Source organism: Bombina bombina, chromosome 2 (genome assembly GCF_027579735.1).
Source record: "Bombina bombina isolate aBomBom1 chromosome 2, aBomBom1.pri, whole genome shotgun sequence".
In the NCBI taxonomy this organism is placed as follows: domain Eukaryota; kingdom Metazoa; phylum Chordata; class Amphibia; order Anura; family Bombinatoridae; genus Bombina; species Bombina bombina.
The window spans coordinates 276,416,566-276,432,805 of NC_069500.1; the positions used below are offsets into that span (position 1 = coordinate 276,416,566).

Here is a 16,240-nt window from a genome sequence, read left to right on the forward strand (position 1 = left end):
TTCTTGCACTGTCTGATGGGAGGGGCTTATTAGGTTTAAAGTCCCCATTTTTCACTTGCACTGTGTTTGGTCTGAGGAAGGGGTCTGCGAATCCCGAAACATCACCATATAATAAATAATTTTATACTGTATCTAAATCCAGCGAGTGCAGTCCTTGATTGAAGAAACCTGTGGATATTCTGACTTAGGCACACTGGTTTATGACCTGATTGAATTGTGAGTGCAGATACACATAAGATATATATATATACTGGCAACTATAGTAGTGCAAACCTATATATATTTACATGAGTTGTAGCATAAGATAAACAGAAACCCAAATGTCCTTATATGTGTCACATGCTTAATAAATGACACTGTCAAAATGTACCAAAAAAGTAGATCCCATCTTTGTATAATATTGGCACCCCTATTTTATTGTCTATTTTACTGCAGCATTTCTTTAATATCTTCTATAACTGGATACGATTTTTCAATAATATTGCAGGATGTCTGTATTTTCTATAGATTGGATTGGATATGGATTCTTCTAAATGTAATAGAAATTCAGCAGTACTGTCACTGTGCAATTTGTTTTAATGTCAAATATTATTGAAATCTGTGCTCAAATGAACAAAAGACAAATCACTCCCATGATACATATAATGTTTATGTACTAAGTGGCACTAACTCTGCATGAATTCTGCTGAACTTAACCTTCAAAAGTGCATTTTATCTTTTAAATTTTAGCAAAGAAATAGCAGAAAGTGTAAATGAACTTTAAAAATGAAGGCCTAGATTACAAGTGGAGCAGTATTTAATGCTCCTGCTCGGGTTGTGGTTGTATTACAAGTTTAAAGTAAACAGTTTTTTGCTTGCACGCTATCCTGACAAGCATAAAAATACGAACTTAGAATATAGTGCACGCAGTAATGTATTCCCCCGTAAAAGTCAATTGAGCAAACAAAGTGGGAAAAAAATCTAACACCCTACTCGCACGTAAACACAATCGCATATTCTCAAGTGCGCTAACCTGACAAATATGAATATATGAAAATATAAATATTCATATTTCACATTCCAATGTTCTTCAAATTGAAGAATATGTTATATTTATATATATATCTCCCGTGTGTATCTGCACTCTCAATACAATTTGGTCAGCAACCAGGGTGCCCAGTCAATATATCAATAAGTATCTTCAATCAAGGACTGCACTAACTGGATTCAGATAAATTATTTAATAAGTGGTTTATTATTTATCTGAATCCAGTGAGTGCAGTCCTTGATTGAAGATGGCTTTTACTTGACATGCTGTTTGCGACAGTGGGGGCCGGAGTGTGGGCGTGGCCGGGCAGGAGCATGGGCGGGACCAGGCATGGTTGGGGGCATGGTCGGAGGCGGTCGGCGCGAGAGAGAGGGGAGAGAAATAGAAAGAGAGGGGGAGAGACAAAAAGAGACAGGAAAGGGGGGCGTGTCTAACCACCGACCATGATGGCTGCCTTTTCTGAAACGGCTGAACACTGAAGTCAATACATCTGCTGTTTATTGCTTCTCTAAGTACAAATCCAAGTTTACTTTTATGATATTAGTGAAGGCAAGCACTCGAGCAACGGATTTTGTCACCAAGTATTCATGATATCAGCCTGGCAGACCACTAACGAGCAGATGCGCAGCAGAGGCCCTCCAACTGCCTGAATCTACTCCCACCCCTCCATATTCCTGAAGTTTCAGGCAACGCAGCTATATATGCTGATCCGAATGCGCTGTAGAAAGAGCTTTTAATTTAATTTCTGAGCTTTTGATATATGGCCATTACTTTTGCTGGAGAGCAGAATTCTGTGACCGGAGGACATTTTTAGTAGACATGTGGCGAAAAAATTTGTTTCGGTTCGGATTGATTTGGAATTTTTCGAAGTTCGGATCGATTCGAATTCGGAAAATTTTGAATCGATTCGTTTTGAATTCATTCGGATTCAAAGAAATTCGGCTGGATTCAGTTTGATTCGGTTCGGTTCGGTTTGGAAATTCGGAATTTCGGTAAGTGTTAGGTGGGATTAGACTAGTATTATGTACTGTATATTAGGTGTAACCCATAGCAGAGTGATATAACCTAATATACTGTACAATACTAGTGTAATCCATGGCCATCCGAATTTACTGAATAAATCCGAAGTAATTCGGATTTATTCGCGAAATTCGGCAGTATTTTAATTCAGAAATTCGGTTCGATCCGAATCGCCGAATTTTCCGAATCAAACCGAACCGAATTGCACATATCTAATTTCTAGTATGGCGATGATTGATGCATGGGAGCAACGTATACACCTTTTACTGGACCTACAATTTTGTGAGTTAAAACAGAGCTTTCAAAAACAGCTTTATTTGTGGACACAAGACCAGATACCACAGCTGAAGTTTAATAGTTTAACCGCTTCAAGGTCGGATGGCGGATCCCCTGATAGTGATCAGACGGTTAGTCTTGAGATACATGTGCATCGAGTGGAGAGCATGCAAACACCACCCGCTTTAATATCCACTCCTCAACTTAAAAGCGACGCAGCTGATGAGATCCAACGTTCCATCCTTCTGAAGGAAGGTGCTACGGACGGTAAAAATAGTGTTTATCCTGTTGTGAGATCCGTAGCTACAGGGCTGAGCATGTCCATAGCGCATGTGGGGGCTGACAGACAGAAACTCTTTAGCAAAGGGCTGGATTCAACGCATGGCTACACTGCAATGGCCGCTATATCCTCCTTGGATACAGTAGGCGTAGGATAGATGTCGTCTTCCCTTAGTGATCCTGTGGGGACTCATAGAAATGAGAGACTTCTTTATGGGAACATTTTACTTTCTTTAATATAGGACACTCTTTTGAGCTTGGCATGGTATCGTAGCAGGACTTCCCAAAATATATTATATGTGGTTTTACTAATATACGTGTGGTCACTTTGTTAGCTGAGTTGTATAAACTGTTAGTCATTGTATGAGATAAAGAGTTGCTGCTTTAAGTACATAACTATCACAAATATATTTTTGTAGCTAACTGCCCTTTTTTTTTTTAATATGATAACCGCTGTTGCATTATGGTTTTTGATCTACCGATCTGAGAGGTTTGTGCTACCCTAAGTTCTGTTCTTTCTCAATGCTAAGGGAACATCTTAATGAGACACTGTGTTAATATTTTTACTTTCACTTGGTTCCCCAATTTATTTATTATTATATCCTCCCCAAACTGACAGTTAAGGTATCCTATTAAGCAGTAAATATTGCTCACAAATTGTTCACCTAATCCTATGCTGACTTATCCTATGGCCTAGATGCTAAGTATTGACTATATTACCATATGTGCATATGCAAGGTTACATTTATATGTGCTGGCACTAATATTATATATCCTTAAGCATGAGTAGAGTGGTACAATGTGGCTATCTAGTGGTTCTTGATTCCTAAGTTTATAGTTTAGTTATCTATATATACCATCTGCAATGCTGGATATAAGAATTATGTTTTTATGTTCTCTAATTTTTTTACCTAGTTTATGGGTCCAAAAGGGGCCCTATATTGCAGGACAAAGTATGATGGTTCAGATTTATTCTGTTCTTTCAAATAAAAAATGGTAAAATGAGGTTAATTATTTGGGACCCAAGAGTGGTTCCTTTGGTTTCAGGCTAGCCTCTGCAACGTTAATAATTTTATGTTAAATTGAGGTCCATAAGTGGCTTCATCTTTCATAGTGGGGGCTTATAGCGCTTGTGGCAACTATATATGTATAACTATATATGTTCATAACGGTCATGTTAATATGTAATGTTTATTCTGGCGGATTTACCGTATTTATATTTCTGGATACATTCCTCTTGTTATATGATGTTAAATATTATATGTATGCCTTACAATATACCTCAATAAAAATATATATAAAAAAAAAAGAGACAGGAAAGAGCTAAAGAGAGGGGAAGAGCAGAAGAGAGGGGAAAGAGCAGAAGAGAGGGGAAAGAGCAGAAGAGAGGTGGGAGAGAGAGCAAAAGAGAGGGGAAAGAGCAAAATAGAGGGAAGAGAGAAAAAGAGATGGGAGAGAGAGAGAGAGCAAAAGAGAGGGGGAGAGAAAAAATAAGAGGGGGAAAGAGAGAGATCAAAAGAAAGGGGAAGAGAGAGAGCAAAAGAAAGGGGAAGAGAGAGAGCAAAAGAGAGGGGGGAGAGAGGGGTAGAGAGAGCAAAAGAGAGGAGGGAGAGAGAGCAATAGAGAGGGGAAGAGAGAGAGCAAAAGAGAGGGATGGAGAGAGAGCAAAAGAGAGGGGAAATAGCAAAAGAGAGGGGGAGAGAGAGCAAAAGAGAGGTGAAAGAGCAAAATAGAGGGAAGAGAAAGAAAAAGAGAGGGTGGAGAGAGAGCAAAAGAGAGGGTGGAGAGAGAGCAATAGAGAGGGTGGAGAGAGAGCAATAGAGAGGAGGAGAGAGAGAAAAAGAGAGGGGAAGAGAGAGCAATAGAGAGGGCGAGAGAGAGAGAGCAAAAGAGAGGGATGGAGAGAGAGATCAAAAGAGAGGGGAGAGAGACAGAGCAAAAGAGAGGAGGGAGGGAGAGAGAGGGGAGAGAGAGCGAGCAAAAGAGAGGGATGGAGAGAGAGCAAAAGAGAGGGGAAAGAGCAAAAGAGAGGGAGAGAGAGAGCAAAAGAAAGGGGAAGAGAGAGAGCAAAAGAAAGGGGAAGAGAGAGAGCAAAAGAGAGGGGGGAGAGAGAGGGGTAGAGAGAGCAAAAGAGAGGAGGGATAGAGAGCAATAGAGAGGGGAAGAGAGAGAGAGAGCAAAAGAGAGGGATGGAGAGAGAGCAAAAGAAAGGGGAAGAGAGAGAGCAAAAGAAAGGGGAGAGAGAGAGCAAAAGAGAGGGGGGAGAGAGAGGGGTAGAGAGAGCAAAAGAGAGGAGGGAGAGAGAGCAATAGAGAGGGGAAGAGAGAGAGCAAAAGAGAGGGATGGAGAGAGAGCAAAATAGAGGGGAAAGAGCAAAAGAGAGGGGGAGAGAGAGCAAAAGAGAGGTGAAAGAGCAAAATAGAGGGAAGAGAAAGAAAAAGAGAGGGTGGAGAGAGAGCAAAAGAGAGGGTGGAGAGAGAGCAATAGAGAGGGTGGAGAGAGAGCAATAGAGAGGAGGAGAGAGAGAAAAAGAGAGGGGAAGAGAGAGCAATAGAGAGGGCGAGAGAGAGCAAAAGAGAGGGATGGAGAGAGAGAGCAAAAGAGAGGGGAGAGAGACAGAGCAGAAGAGAGGAGGGAGGGAGAGAGAGGGGTGAGAGAGAACAAAAGAGAGGGGAGAGAGAGAGAGCAAAAGAGAGGGATGGAGAGAGAGCAAAAGAGAGGGGAAAGAGCAAAAGAGAGGGGGAGAGAGAGCAAAAGAGAGGTGAAAGAGCAAAATAGAGGGAAGAGAAAGAGAAAGAGATGGCGGAGAGAGCATAAAAGAGAGGGTGGAGAGAGAGCAATTGAGAGGAGGAGAGAGAGAAAAAGAGAGGGGAAGAGAGAGCAATAGAGAGGGCGAGAGAGAGAGCAAAAGAGAGGGATGGAGAGAGAGAGCAAAAGAGAGGGGAGAGAGACAGAGCAAAAGAGTGGAGGGAGAGAGAGAAAGGGGAGAGAGAGAGCAAAAGAGAGGGGAGAGAGAGAGCAAAAGAGAGGGATGGAGAGAAAGAGCAAAAGAGAGGGATGGAGAGAGAGGAAAAAAAGTGGAGAGAGACAGAGCAAAAGAGATGGGGGGAGAGAGAGAGTGCAAAAAAGAGGGGGGAGAGAGCACAAAAGAGAGGGGAGAGAGAGAGCAGAAAATAGAGGGGGAGAGAGCGCAAAAGAGAGGGGGGAGAAGGGAGAGAACGCAAAAGAGAGGAGGGAGAGAGATAGCGCAAAAGAGAGGGGGAGAGAGAGCAAATGAGAGGGGAAAGAGCAAAATAGAGGGAAGAGAAAGAAAAAGAGAGGGGGAGAGAGAGAGCAAAAGAGAGGGAGAGAGAGAAAATAAGAGGGGGGAAGAGAGAGAGGGAAAGAGAGGGCGTAAAAGAAGATAGGGGGAGAGAGGGGGTAGAGAGAGCAAATGAGAGGAGGGAGAGAGAGCAATAGAGAGGGGAAGAGAGAGAGCAAAAGAGAGGGATGGAGAGAGAACAAAAGAGAGGGGACAGAGCAAAAGAGAGGGGGAGAGAGAGCAAAAGAGAGGGGAAAGAGCAAAATAGAGGGAAGAGAAAGAAAAAGAGAGGGGGAGAGAGAGCAGTAGAGAGGGAGAGAGAGAGAGCAAAAGAGAGGGATGGAGAGAGAGAGCAAAAGAGAGGGGACAGAGACAGAGCAAAAGAGAGGGGAAGAGAGAGGGGAGAGAGACAGAGCAAAAGAGAGGGAGAGGGAGAGGGGAGAGAGAGAGCAAAAGAGAGGTGGAGCGAAAGAGAGCGCAAAAGAGAGGGGGAGAGAGCACAAAAGAGAGGTGGAGAGAGAGCAAGGGATGGGAACGCTGTACTGCAAAAAATGGCCTGTGTAAACGGGCTTTAGGACTAGTCTATTTATAAATACATAAAACATATTCTGCTACATGCAGAACATTGGAATGTGAAATATTAAATACACAGTATAACACTACACTATAAAGATTGCATACATATGATTTTTCATGCTTTCATCTACTTAGCTGCAAAGGATCCAATGCACTTATATATATATATATATATATATATATATATATATATATATTTATATATTTATATGCATATATATATATGTCTGTTAATAAATATATACACATATAAATACATATGTGCACACATATAAACATATAGGGGCCGATTTATCAAGTGTCTGGTGGACATGATCCACTGTAGCTATCGTCTGCCAGATATCGATAAACGTCGATAGCATATGCTGTCGGCATTTATCATTGTACAAGCAGTTCTGGTGAACTACTTGTGCAATGCTGCCCCCTGCAGATCTGCTAGCAGGGGTTGTCAATCAACCCAATCGTATGAGATCGGGCAGATTGATGTTCGCAGCCTCAGAGGCAGCAAACGAGTTAAGGATCAGCGGTCTTAAAAAAAACAGGGGTATACAACCTCATTCAGGCCATAATAAATCGGCCCCACAGACTGGACTGGGTACACATCTTATAACCCTGCAACATGCACAGCCCTGGGTGCTCAATAGCAACTCACAGGTAGCTGTACCATCCCCAGAGGCCCAGGCAGTTAACCCCCGACATGTCTGGGTGCAAGGCCCATAGGGAAATTTCCAAAACAAATTAATACACACAGAGAAAGTCCAGCACTTACTTACAAGCACTCTGCTAAGATTAAAAGCAAAACTGGAAGAGTTAGTTACCGCATCTGGCCAATGGGATAAGCCCAGGTACCACGTCAAGGTCTCATCCTTCCTGGGTCCCTAATACAGCCATTCTATACCTGAGACCTCATATCTTTGAGCCTTTATAACTTTTTTGTGCAATTTTTTAAAAAAAATATTATTAGTTAGTTTCATTATGAGTGTAACTATACTTTGTAAATGTATTTTTGTTGTATTTTGTGACATTTTTTTTGTTTGGCGAAACAGTTAACCAGAGCTCTGAGGACGCGGTTAGCATTCTAGCATAAATTGCGATCGTGCTTAAGCGATAATGTTTATTTTTAACTTGTAATATGAGTGGAAAACCTGGCGCACGCAATCAGCCACTATAAACCCCTTCACGCTCGTGTGTAACTGTTAACGCGTCACTTGTAATCTGGCCCATAATTAACTATTTTGAGTACTGACGGATTTTTAAAAAAAATGATTGAACTTTCTTTAATTTATATCCTTTTGTGTCATATCGTTCTATAAGAATTTAAATAGGAGACATTATGGGGTCATGTGAGACTCATAAAGTGTTTTAAAAGCATTTAGGGGTCGATCCGATAAAAATCGTCGCCCGCAAAAGCCGGCGACGCCAATAATTGCGCGGATTTGGTATCCTATATACGGCGTAAGCTGGAAGTTACGCGCGTAGATTTCTGGCGTCGCCCGTAGTTTTTTGGCCCATAGACTGACATACAAAACACGCGCAATTTGCTATCCAATATACGGCATAAGGACTTACGCGCGCAGATTTTACAAAATCTACGCCGTTCTCAGCTCGCCACAAATTGAAGGCGCAGGTACCCTTGCACTGACTTAGAAACCAACGTAACTCTCAGAAGGCCTAACAAATGCATGCCTAACAATATACATAGCAGCAGCTTGTTCACAAATAGTTAACCTCTTAAAAGCATTTATTATTCCTGCCCCTGCAAGTGTGTCAAACCAATCACAAACAGCACAACCTCTCACCTGCAGACTTAAAACACCTGCAAATGCACACCCTCATTAGCCACCATGTTTCCCTTGCAGTATATTGCATTTAGAGTCAGACAGCGTCGTGGGGCACAAGGGGTGCTTGAACCCCTACAAGCCCCTGTTTTGGATGGTATCCCTGCTGCTGAGGTCCCTGGTCATGGTGCTGTAGCTGTCCCTGCTCCAGCTGCTGCTGCTGCCCTCCCTGCTCCTCCTGCTGTTGTCCCTGTTCCTGGTGCTCCCCATGCTGCTGTTGCTGCAGCTGCCCATAGGCCAGCAGGGCCTATAAGACGAAGGCATCAGCAGAGGGGAAGAGCACCAAGGGTACACAGGGTTAGGGTCACCCTGTTTGGGATGACAGAAGTGGAGGTCAGGGAAAAATATCGCTTGACATCTGCAAGCCTCATTAACCTATATGAGGTGTTGAAGGATGAAATTGACCCTCAAGCGTATAGGAACCGAGCTCTGACTGGTATGCAGAAGCTGTTGTGTGTTGTACACTTCCTGGCAACTGGCTCATACCAGTCAACAGAGGGGCTTGTGTCTGGCCTAGCGCAGTCTACCTTCTCCAGGATTCTAGGGGAGGTTCTGACTGCTCTAGATAACCAGACACAACGATACATTCATTTCCCCCATACCCCCCAGGAATGGAACCGTCTTAAACAAGGCTTCTATCGACTGGGGGGTATTCCTAATGTCATGGGGGCAATTGATTGCACACATGTGCGTATTGTGGCCCCACATGAGGAGACAATCCTCTATATTAACAGGAAAGGGTTTCACTCATTGAATTGCCAGATGGTCTGCGATACCAATCTGAAATTCTTACATGTGTATGCAGGCTTCCCAGGGAGTGCACATGATTCCTACATCCTGCGCCAGACCTCCTTATTCAATATGTTTGAAAATGGAACACTTTCGGGAGGATGGCTGCTTGGTGAGTATCTTCATTCTGTCTGTATATTTCTAATAAAGGGACACTAAACACATATTGTCATCTCATGTGTCAGATAGAGAATACAATGTTAAACAGCATTACAATTCACTTCTCTTATATCATTTTATTCATTCTTTAAATATATTGATTGTATAAATTATAATTCACATATATGAGCCAATCATATGAGGCTTCTATGTGCAGCCACCAATCAGCAGCTATTGAGCATATCTAATATGCTTGTCATCAAGAGTTATCTATAGAATGGAGAAAATGATCTAATCAAAGTTAATTATCAAGCTGCTAACAATTGCAGGTTCTTATTAAATGGACAGTCTAGTATAAATTGCACTTCCATTATTCAGATAGGCCTTTTAATTTTAATTAACTATCCTGATTACTTCCATTAATGTTTTGATTAAATCTATCTTTTATATGTGATTCATGTTGTGTCCCTTTAAAGCACATGATGTACCTGTAGTAATCCAAACACATATGTTACATGACAGGTGACGCAGGGTACGGCTGCAGACCATGGCTATTAACCCCCTTGGTGCACCCCATTACGGAGCCACAACTCAGGTACCAGGAGGCACACATAAGAACAAGGAATGTCATTGAAAGGAGCTTTGGCCTATTAAAAACCAGGTTCAGGTGTCTGGATGTTACAGACGGAGCACTACAGTATAACCCCAACAAAGTGTGTTCCATTGTCAATGCTTGCTGTATTCTACACAACATTGCTGTGGACACACGTTTGTTGGGGGACATTGACCCAGAGCAGCAGCAGCAGCTGGTTCCTGTACTTGAGGATGTGGACAGGGGGACACTGAGGGGGAATGAAGTGAGGGATTATGTCATCCGTGAATACTTCACCTGTAAGTTACTTATTCATAATTACAGTAAACCGTAACATTCACATGTATTATGATGTTTGACAGTACCTCACCAACCATTGCATGTGTATATATCATGTCTTGCAGAATGTAAAAGTTTGGATTTCCACTGCATGTAAGTGAAACTACTACATCCCAACCCCCTTCCCTTAAAGGGACACTATACCCAAACATATTGTTTCATGATTAAGGATAGAGAAGATAATTTTTAAAAACCTTATAATTTAAATCAATTACCTATTTTCATTATTTATTTAGATATACTTTAATGAAGACATAGAAATGCACACAGTGAAGAAATCGCAGGAGGCATCTATATACAGCTACTAATCATCAGCTACCAAGCATATCTCGATATGGTTTTCAGCAAAGAATATCAATAGAATGAAGCAACAGAAATAATAGAATGAAATTATAGTTTATTTTTGAAATTATCTTCTCCTTCAAAATCATGAAGTAAAAATATTTGCTTTCATGTCCCTTTAACAACCCTAATTACTGTATATTTATAATTTGTTTAATTCATGTTTAGTTCACTATCATTAAGAATGAGGATAATGGATATTTATACCTTATGTTCACACCTTCTTTAAATATATTATTAGTTATATATACCAACGTGTCAATTTATATTGGATGTGAGAAACCTTGATGTACATCTTAGAAGTTAATATTACTATATGTACCGTTGAGACACAACCATGTGATGTTGTTTATTGAGCATGAATATGTCATAAACATTATAATAATACCTTTTTGGTCCATTTCAACACAGGTATTATTATATGTTTTACCAATATTACTGTACTAAAACACAACTCACATGGATGTGGATGACAATTACATAAATAACAGAGGACAAGATTTTCAATGAAATTGAATAATATTTTTTTTTTTTTTAGGCCTCTTAGATGAGGGGCCTGGTGTGGGTCTTCTGCCTCTCCTGGGTTGTGTGGATCCAGTAGGAGTGCTGGTCACAGAGGAGATACTTGATGCCATGTCCTGCTGTTGGGTGAAATGCTCCACCAAAGCCCCCAACAGTTGATTCTGTTCCCTCCATCTTTGGTCACTTTGGATTTGCATGTCCGATATTACACGCAGCATTTGGTTTTGATTTTGGACCATAGCTGATACCGATGCTGCCATGTCCCTTTGCAGCTCATTCGACCTCTGTTGCAAACGGTGTTGGCTTCTATGGAACCTGTGTTGTTCCCTCTGCATTTTTTGACACGTTTCCGTTAGAGTCTCACAGGTCAAAGTTTGCCTCCTCTGTAGTGAGATATATTCATCACCCATGGCAGAACTCAATTGATCCATGGGCTCTTCATCAGCAGGGACAATAGGCACTCTTTCAATTACGTGTTCCTCAGCTGGAGGTGCCGGAACAACAACCTCAGTTGGAGGTGCCGGAACAATAACTTCAGTTGGAGGTGCCAGAACAACAACCTCAGTTGGAGGTGCCGGAACAATAACCTCAGTTGGAGGTGCCGGAACAATAACCTCAGTTGGAGGTGCCGGAACAAAAACAGCAGCTGGACGTGCAGGAAGAGATATCTCAGCTGGAGGTGCAGCCACAGGGATATGAGCTGGAGGTGCAGGGCGATGGATTACAGTTGGTGGAGCCCTTCCAACTGAAGATGATGGTCCAGATGTCGGGATGGACCGATAGTCCCAATGGCCGCTGGTGTGCATCCACTCAGCCTGCTGGTATACTCCTGTAGTGCCCTGATATTCTTGGGGGGGGGTAAATACATCTACCCTTTGGGGCTGGCGGGGCTCCCCCTCCAAGCCATAGGAATATTCCTCCTGCCAGGGCTCCTGCCAGGTATCCTCCTCTAATGCAGGTGGCATGATATGTGGATTTTAGATTGACGCAGTCCAAGCCATGTCATGCCTGGCATACTCCTGCTGTCTTATCTGTACCGGTGGTTGTGGTGGACATATATTTAGAACCGGTGTTGGGGGATTCATGGGCGTAGGCACCCTGGTGACTGGAGGTTCTGTGGAGGAGTCAAATGATGAGAGGGATTAGTACAGTCACATATCTATCCATGTGGGCATACAATTTACATGCTAGGGCCTATCCACATTCTCATGTCAAACTCTATAACATGCATGTGCACATTGAGATTTGTGATATGAGGGTTTGTAATATGCTAATTATACATGTATGTGTTTCATACAATAGTTCTGTGTACATGTCAGTGATGGAGAAAATGTGTTCTTTAAGTGACACTATGGTTGTGATGACTATGGTGTCCATTTACTGAAAGGTCTACATGTGGCTTGTGGCCTGTGTTACTCTGAGACATGTTAGTATTTCACTATTCTACCTCATATCATGATTTTCAATGTGTTAAGTAGCATTAAATGGACATGCAAACCATATTTATTATTTCATGATTCAGCTAGACAAGCATGGAATTTAAAAAAAATTGTAATTTACTTCCAGTAGCTAATATGCTTCATTATCTTGATATTCTTAGCTGATATGCATTTCTTGATAGGCTCAGAAGCTGCTGATTGGTGGCTGTACATCAATGCCTCGTGTGATTGCCTCACCCATGTGCATTGATATTTAATAAACTAAGATTTTCAAAATAATAATTAAAAATAGATAATGGAAGTAAATTTTGATGTTGTTTAAAACTGTATTCTCTATCTGAATAATGAAATAAATTCTTTGTGTTTCATGTCCCTTTAATGTTAAATATCATTGTATATTTAGTTGTTAGTAATCAAAATACCATGATCCTCATTGTGTACATGAATGTGTGACAATATAGGATGTTATAACTCAAATACATATTATACTAGTGTGTGGGATGTTACTCACCAGCATGCTGTGCTGATGTTGCAGTCCCTGAGTCACGAGCCCCTGGAAGTCCACGGACTGCTGTGAGGCTCAGGGACCTACGAATGAGCTCCTGCCACTCATTGTATTCGGCCTCATAGTGAGGCCCACCTCCTGTTGCCCTCTGGGAGATTGCTTCCTGGCCCATCCTCTCCTTGACTCTCCTCTTGCAATCATTCCATCTCTTCTTAAGGCCGTCAACATTCCTCCTCTGTTGGGACACACCATTGACGGCCTCCACCACCTTCTGCCAAGCATCTTTACGCCTCCGGGCAACTCCTTTGCCCTTCTCTTGTCCAAAGAGGGCATTATGGTTCTCCAGGACAGCCTGGACGAGAGCGAGGTTTTCGGCAAAACTGAAATTGGGACACCTCATACGCTCCTCGTCCTGGGCTGCCTGGCTCCCTCCCTGGGATGTCCCTGGTGTGGGTTCCTCCCTATCCTCTCCCTCCTGCCCCCTTTTATCCCCATGTGCACCCTCTATCCCTCTTCTCAGTGTGCCTGGCCTTTGGGCAACCCCACTCCCATCCTCCCTTCTGGCTCTCCCTCTCCCCACTCCGCTCACTCCCTGACGGGGACCCTGCTGCTCCTCCTGTACATAATCCTCTCCCTGCGACTCCCCTTCCCTCCTCCCCCCAGCCCTATCTCTCCCTGACATCCTCACACTACACACACTCACACACTCACACTCACTCCCACTTCAATCACACACAATCACAACCAGACACTCAGCCTTTCAAACTGTAAAAGATAAATAAAAAGTGTTGGGTGTTATAAAAAAAAAGTGTTGTGTATTTTGTATATGTGTGTATGCAAAATGTGTGCAATATGAAAAAAAGTGTAGGTAAATGTACTGGCTTAACAATCCAACCAACAATCCGACCTAACTAACTTGATGATGCTCCTTTCTCACTACTCTTACCACTAATCTCTATACTCGCTGTAGTGTGCTGTAGCTCCAAGAACCAACCAAACACACTAAAGAAATGGCGGCTGCGCAGGTGTTTAAGTATGATTTTTGAATCTCGTCATTACGTGGCGCATCTCTTAGAACTGGCGTTATTTTTTACGAGTCGTAGGCTAATTTGCATAAAACTACACTTTATTGAGACTTTACGTGAACAAAAAACAGGCGCAAGTACTTGCGACGACTAAAAGGTGTATTTGCGCACATTTTGCCTGCTCGTCGGTTTTTCTCACTTACGCCAGTTTAGCATCTGACGGCGGTGAATATTGGATAGCTCGAGTTGCGAGCTGAAACTGCGGGCGACGCGGGTTACCTCACTTGCGCCGAAAACTACGACCTATATCGGATCGCGCCCTTAGAGCTTTGCATTTATGTGTATGATTTACAGCCGTGTATCGTGTGAATTAGTGTCCCTCCCATACATCTCTCTTTTTGTGTAGCATCTGTAATGTGAATTTGAACTGAAGTGATGTACAGTAATATGTCTGTGATTTGTCAGATTAATTACTATTCATCAGAATATTAATATTAAAAATATACATTTTTCTTTAATGATACAATTAGCGCATACACTTTTAAACAACTTTCTAACTTCTATTATCAAATTTGCTTCAGTCTCTTGGTATCTTTTGTTGAAGGAGCAGAAATGCACCACTGGGAGCTAGCTGAATACATCAGGTGAGCCAATGACAAGAGGTGTATATGTGCAGCCACCAATCACCAGCTAGCTTCCAGTAGTACATTGCTACTCCTGAGCATACCTAGGTATGCTTTTCAACACAAGATACAAAGACAATAAAGCAAATAAGATAATAAAAGTACATTAGATATGTGTTTAAAATGGCATGCTCTGAATCATAAATGTTTAATATTAACATTACTGTTCCATTAATTGGCTACAGCAAAGTACACCAGGAACACATACTGCACCAAGGTTTTCACAACATGTATACCTTATAGATTATGCTAGCAAACTGACATTTTTAAATCATTTTAAAATGTTTCTTTTAAAATGCAGTGCTTAAAGGCACGTGCTTCCTATATGTTAAAGCACTTGATACTAGTGATGCAGCATATCTGTAAAAAGCTGACTATCAAATATCACCTGAATATCTCTATGTAAAAAAAGGAACCTATTTTACCTCCAAATTTCCTCAGTTGCCACATTCCATTGCAAAGGGATTTTACGCAGCCAATCAGGGAGAGTGCATCTGACATGTGCAGGCACTGTCATGTTATTTCTCTACTCAAAGAAGCTTACTATTAAATATTATGAGATTTCAGTAAAGCAAAGTGTGACCTCAGCTCTGATAAAGCTGATTAGCTGTTGTTCAATATGCATTTAACAGTAGCTACAGCATAACTGTTTACAGAGCACTTACTATTGTGAGCTGAATACATTTTTACATAAAATAGCTTTTTAAAGTTTCACTGCATCACTTTCAAGTGATTTAGCATATGGGTATTATGCCTTTCTAACTGCCGATATATGCTCTGAGTTTATTGCGCTTTCAAAATAAAAATGTTCTGCTTTAATGTAACCTCTTTTATCCAAAAAATAATTTAACCTGTCTAAATAGAGCTCTTTAATACATAGGATAGACTTGTTTTTAAGTTATTGTCCACATTTAATGAAGAACAAGGAATTGCATGAAAAATGTGTCTATGCTTAAATTATATTCCTAACCCTTTTTCCTCTTTTTGTTTGCAGGGTGCGGGTTGCACTGCACTTGTTGTAGCTGTGGTAGCCAGGAAGCTAGAACTTACCAAAGCAGAAAAACATGTCCATAATTTTATGATGGATACCCAGCTAACTAAAAGAGTAAGTGTTCTTCATGGTATGATATTGAAAGTATTCATGGATATCTCATGGACCAGTTTTGCAAACATCACCACACCCAGCTCCACCCTCTACCCATGCAGCTCCACAACTGTGCCCAATGCATTAACAATGTTGCCAGTTTACCACAACTCTTACACCGGGTCACCCTGACTGTCCTATAAGCCGATATATATCTAATATATCTATTAGATTAATTCCTTCTAATCAGAATTTTAGCTCTTGATCCGGAAGCTGCTGGGTCAATTCAGCACCTAAGTATTAAATATTTGATTTATATAGCTAACAGTAAGAGCTTATAGTTGTGCAATATATGATGACTTCATGATGGTTTGGCAAAATTTCCAATTAATAGAACATGTTAATGTAAATGTTTGTCTTTCACAATGTGGACGGCATTACAGGGAATCTTTAGGAAGACATGGTAGTACTTGTGTTTATTAAAAAGGATAGAAGCATCCCTGG

At 41.5% G+C, this 16,240-nt stretch overlaps 1 protein-coding gene across 3 annotated transcripts in view; it reads left to right on the forward strand.

Annotated features, from left to right (window-relative positions):
* KCNN2 (potassium calcium-activated channel subfamily N member 2) overlaps window positions 1–16,240 on the forward strand; it is a 342,268-nt gene that overhangs the window by 230,979 nt on the left and 95,049 nt on the right. For all 3 annotated transcript variants that reach the window (XM_053701554.1, XM_053701555.1, XM_053701556.1), the window contains exon 5: window positions 15,647–15,757. In XM_053701554.1, the coding sequence (XP_053557529.1) occupies window positions 15,647–15,757 (111 nt within the window). The remainder of the gene's footprint in view (window positions 1–15,646; window positions 15,758–16,240) is intronic.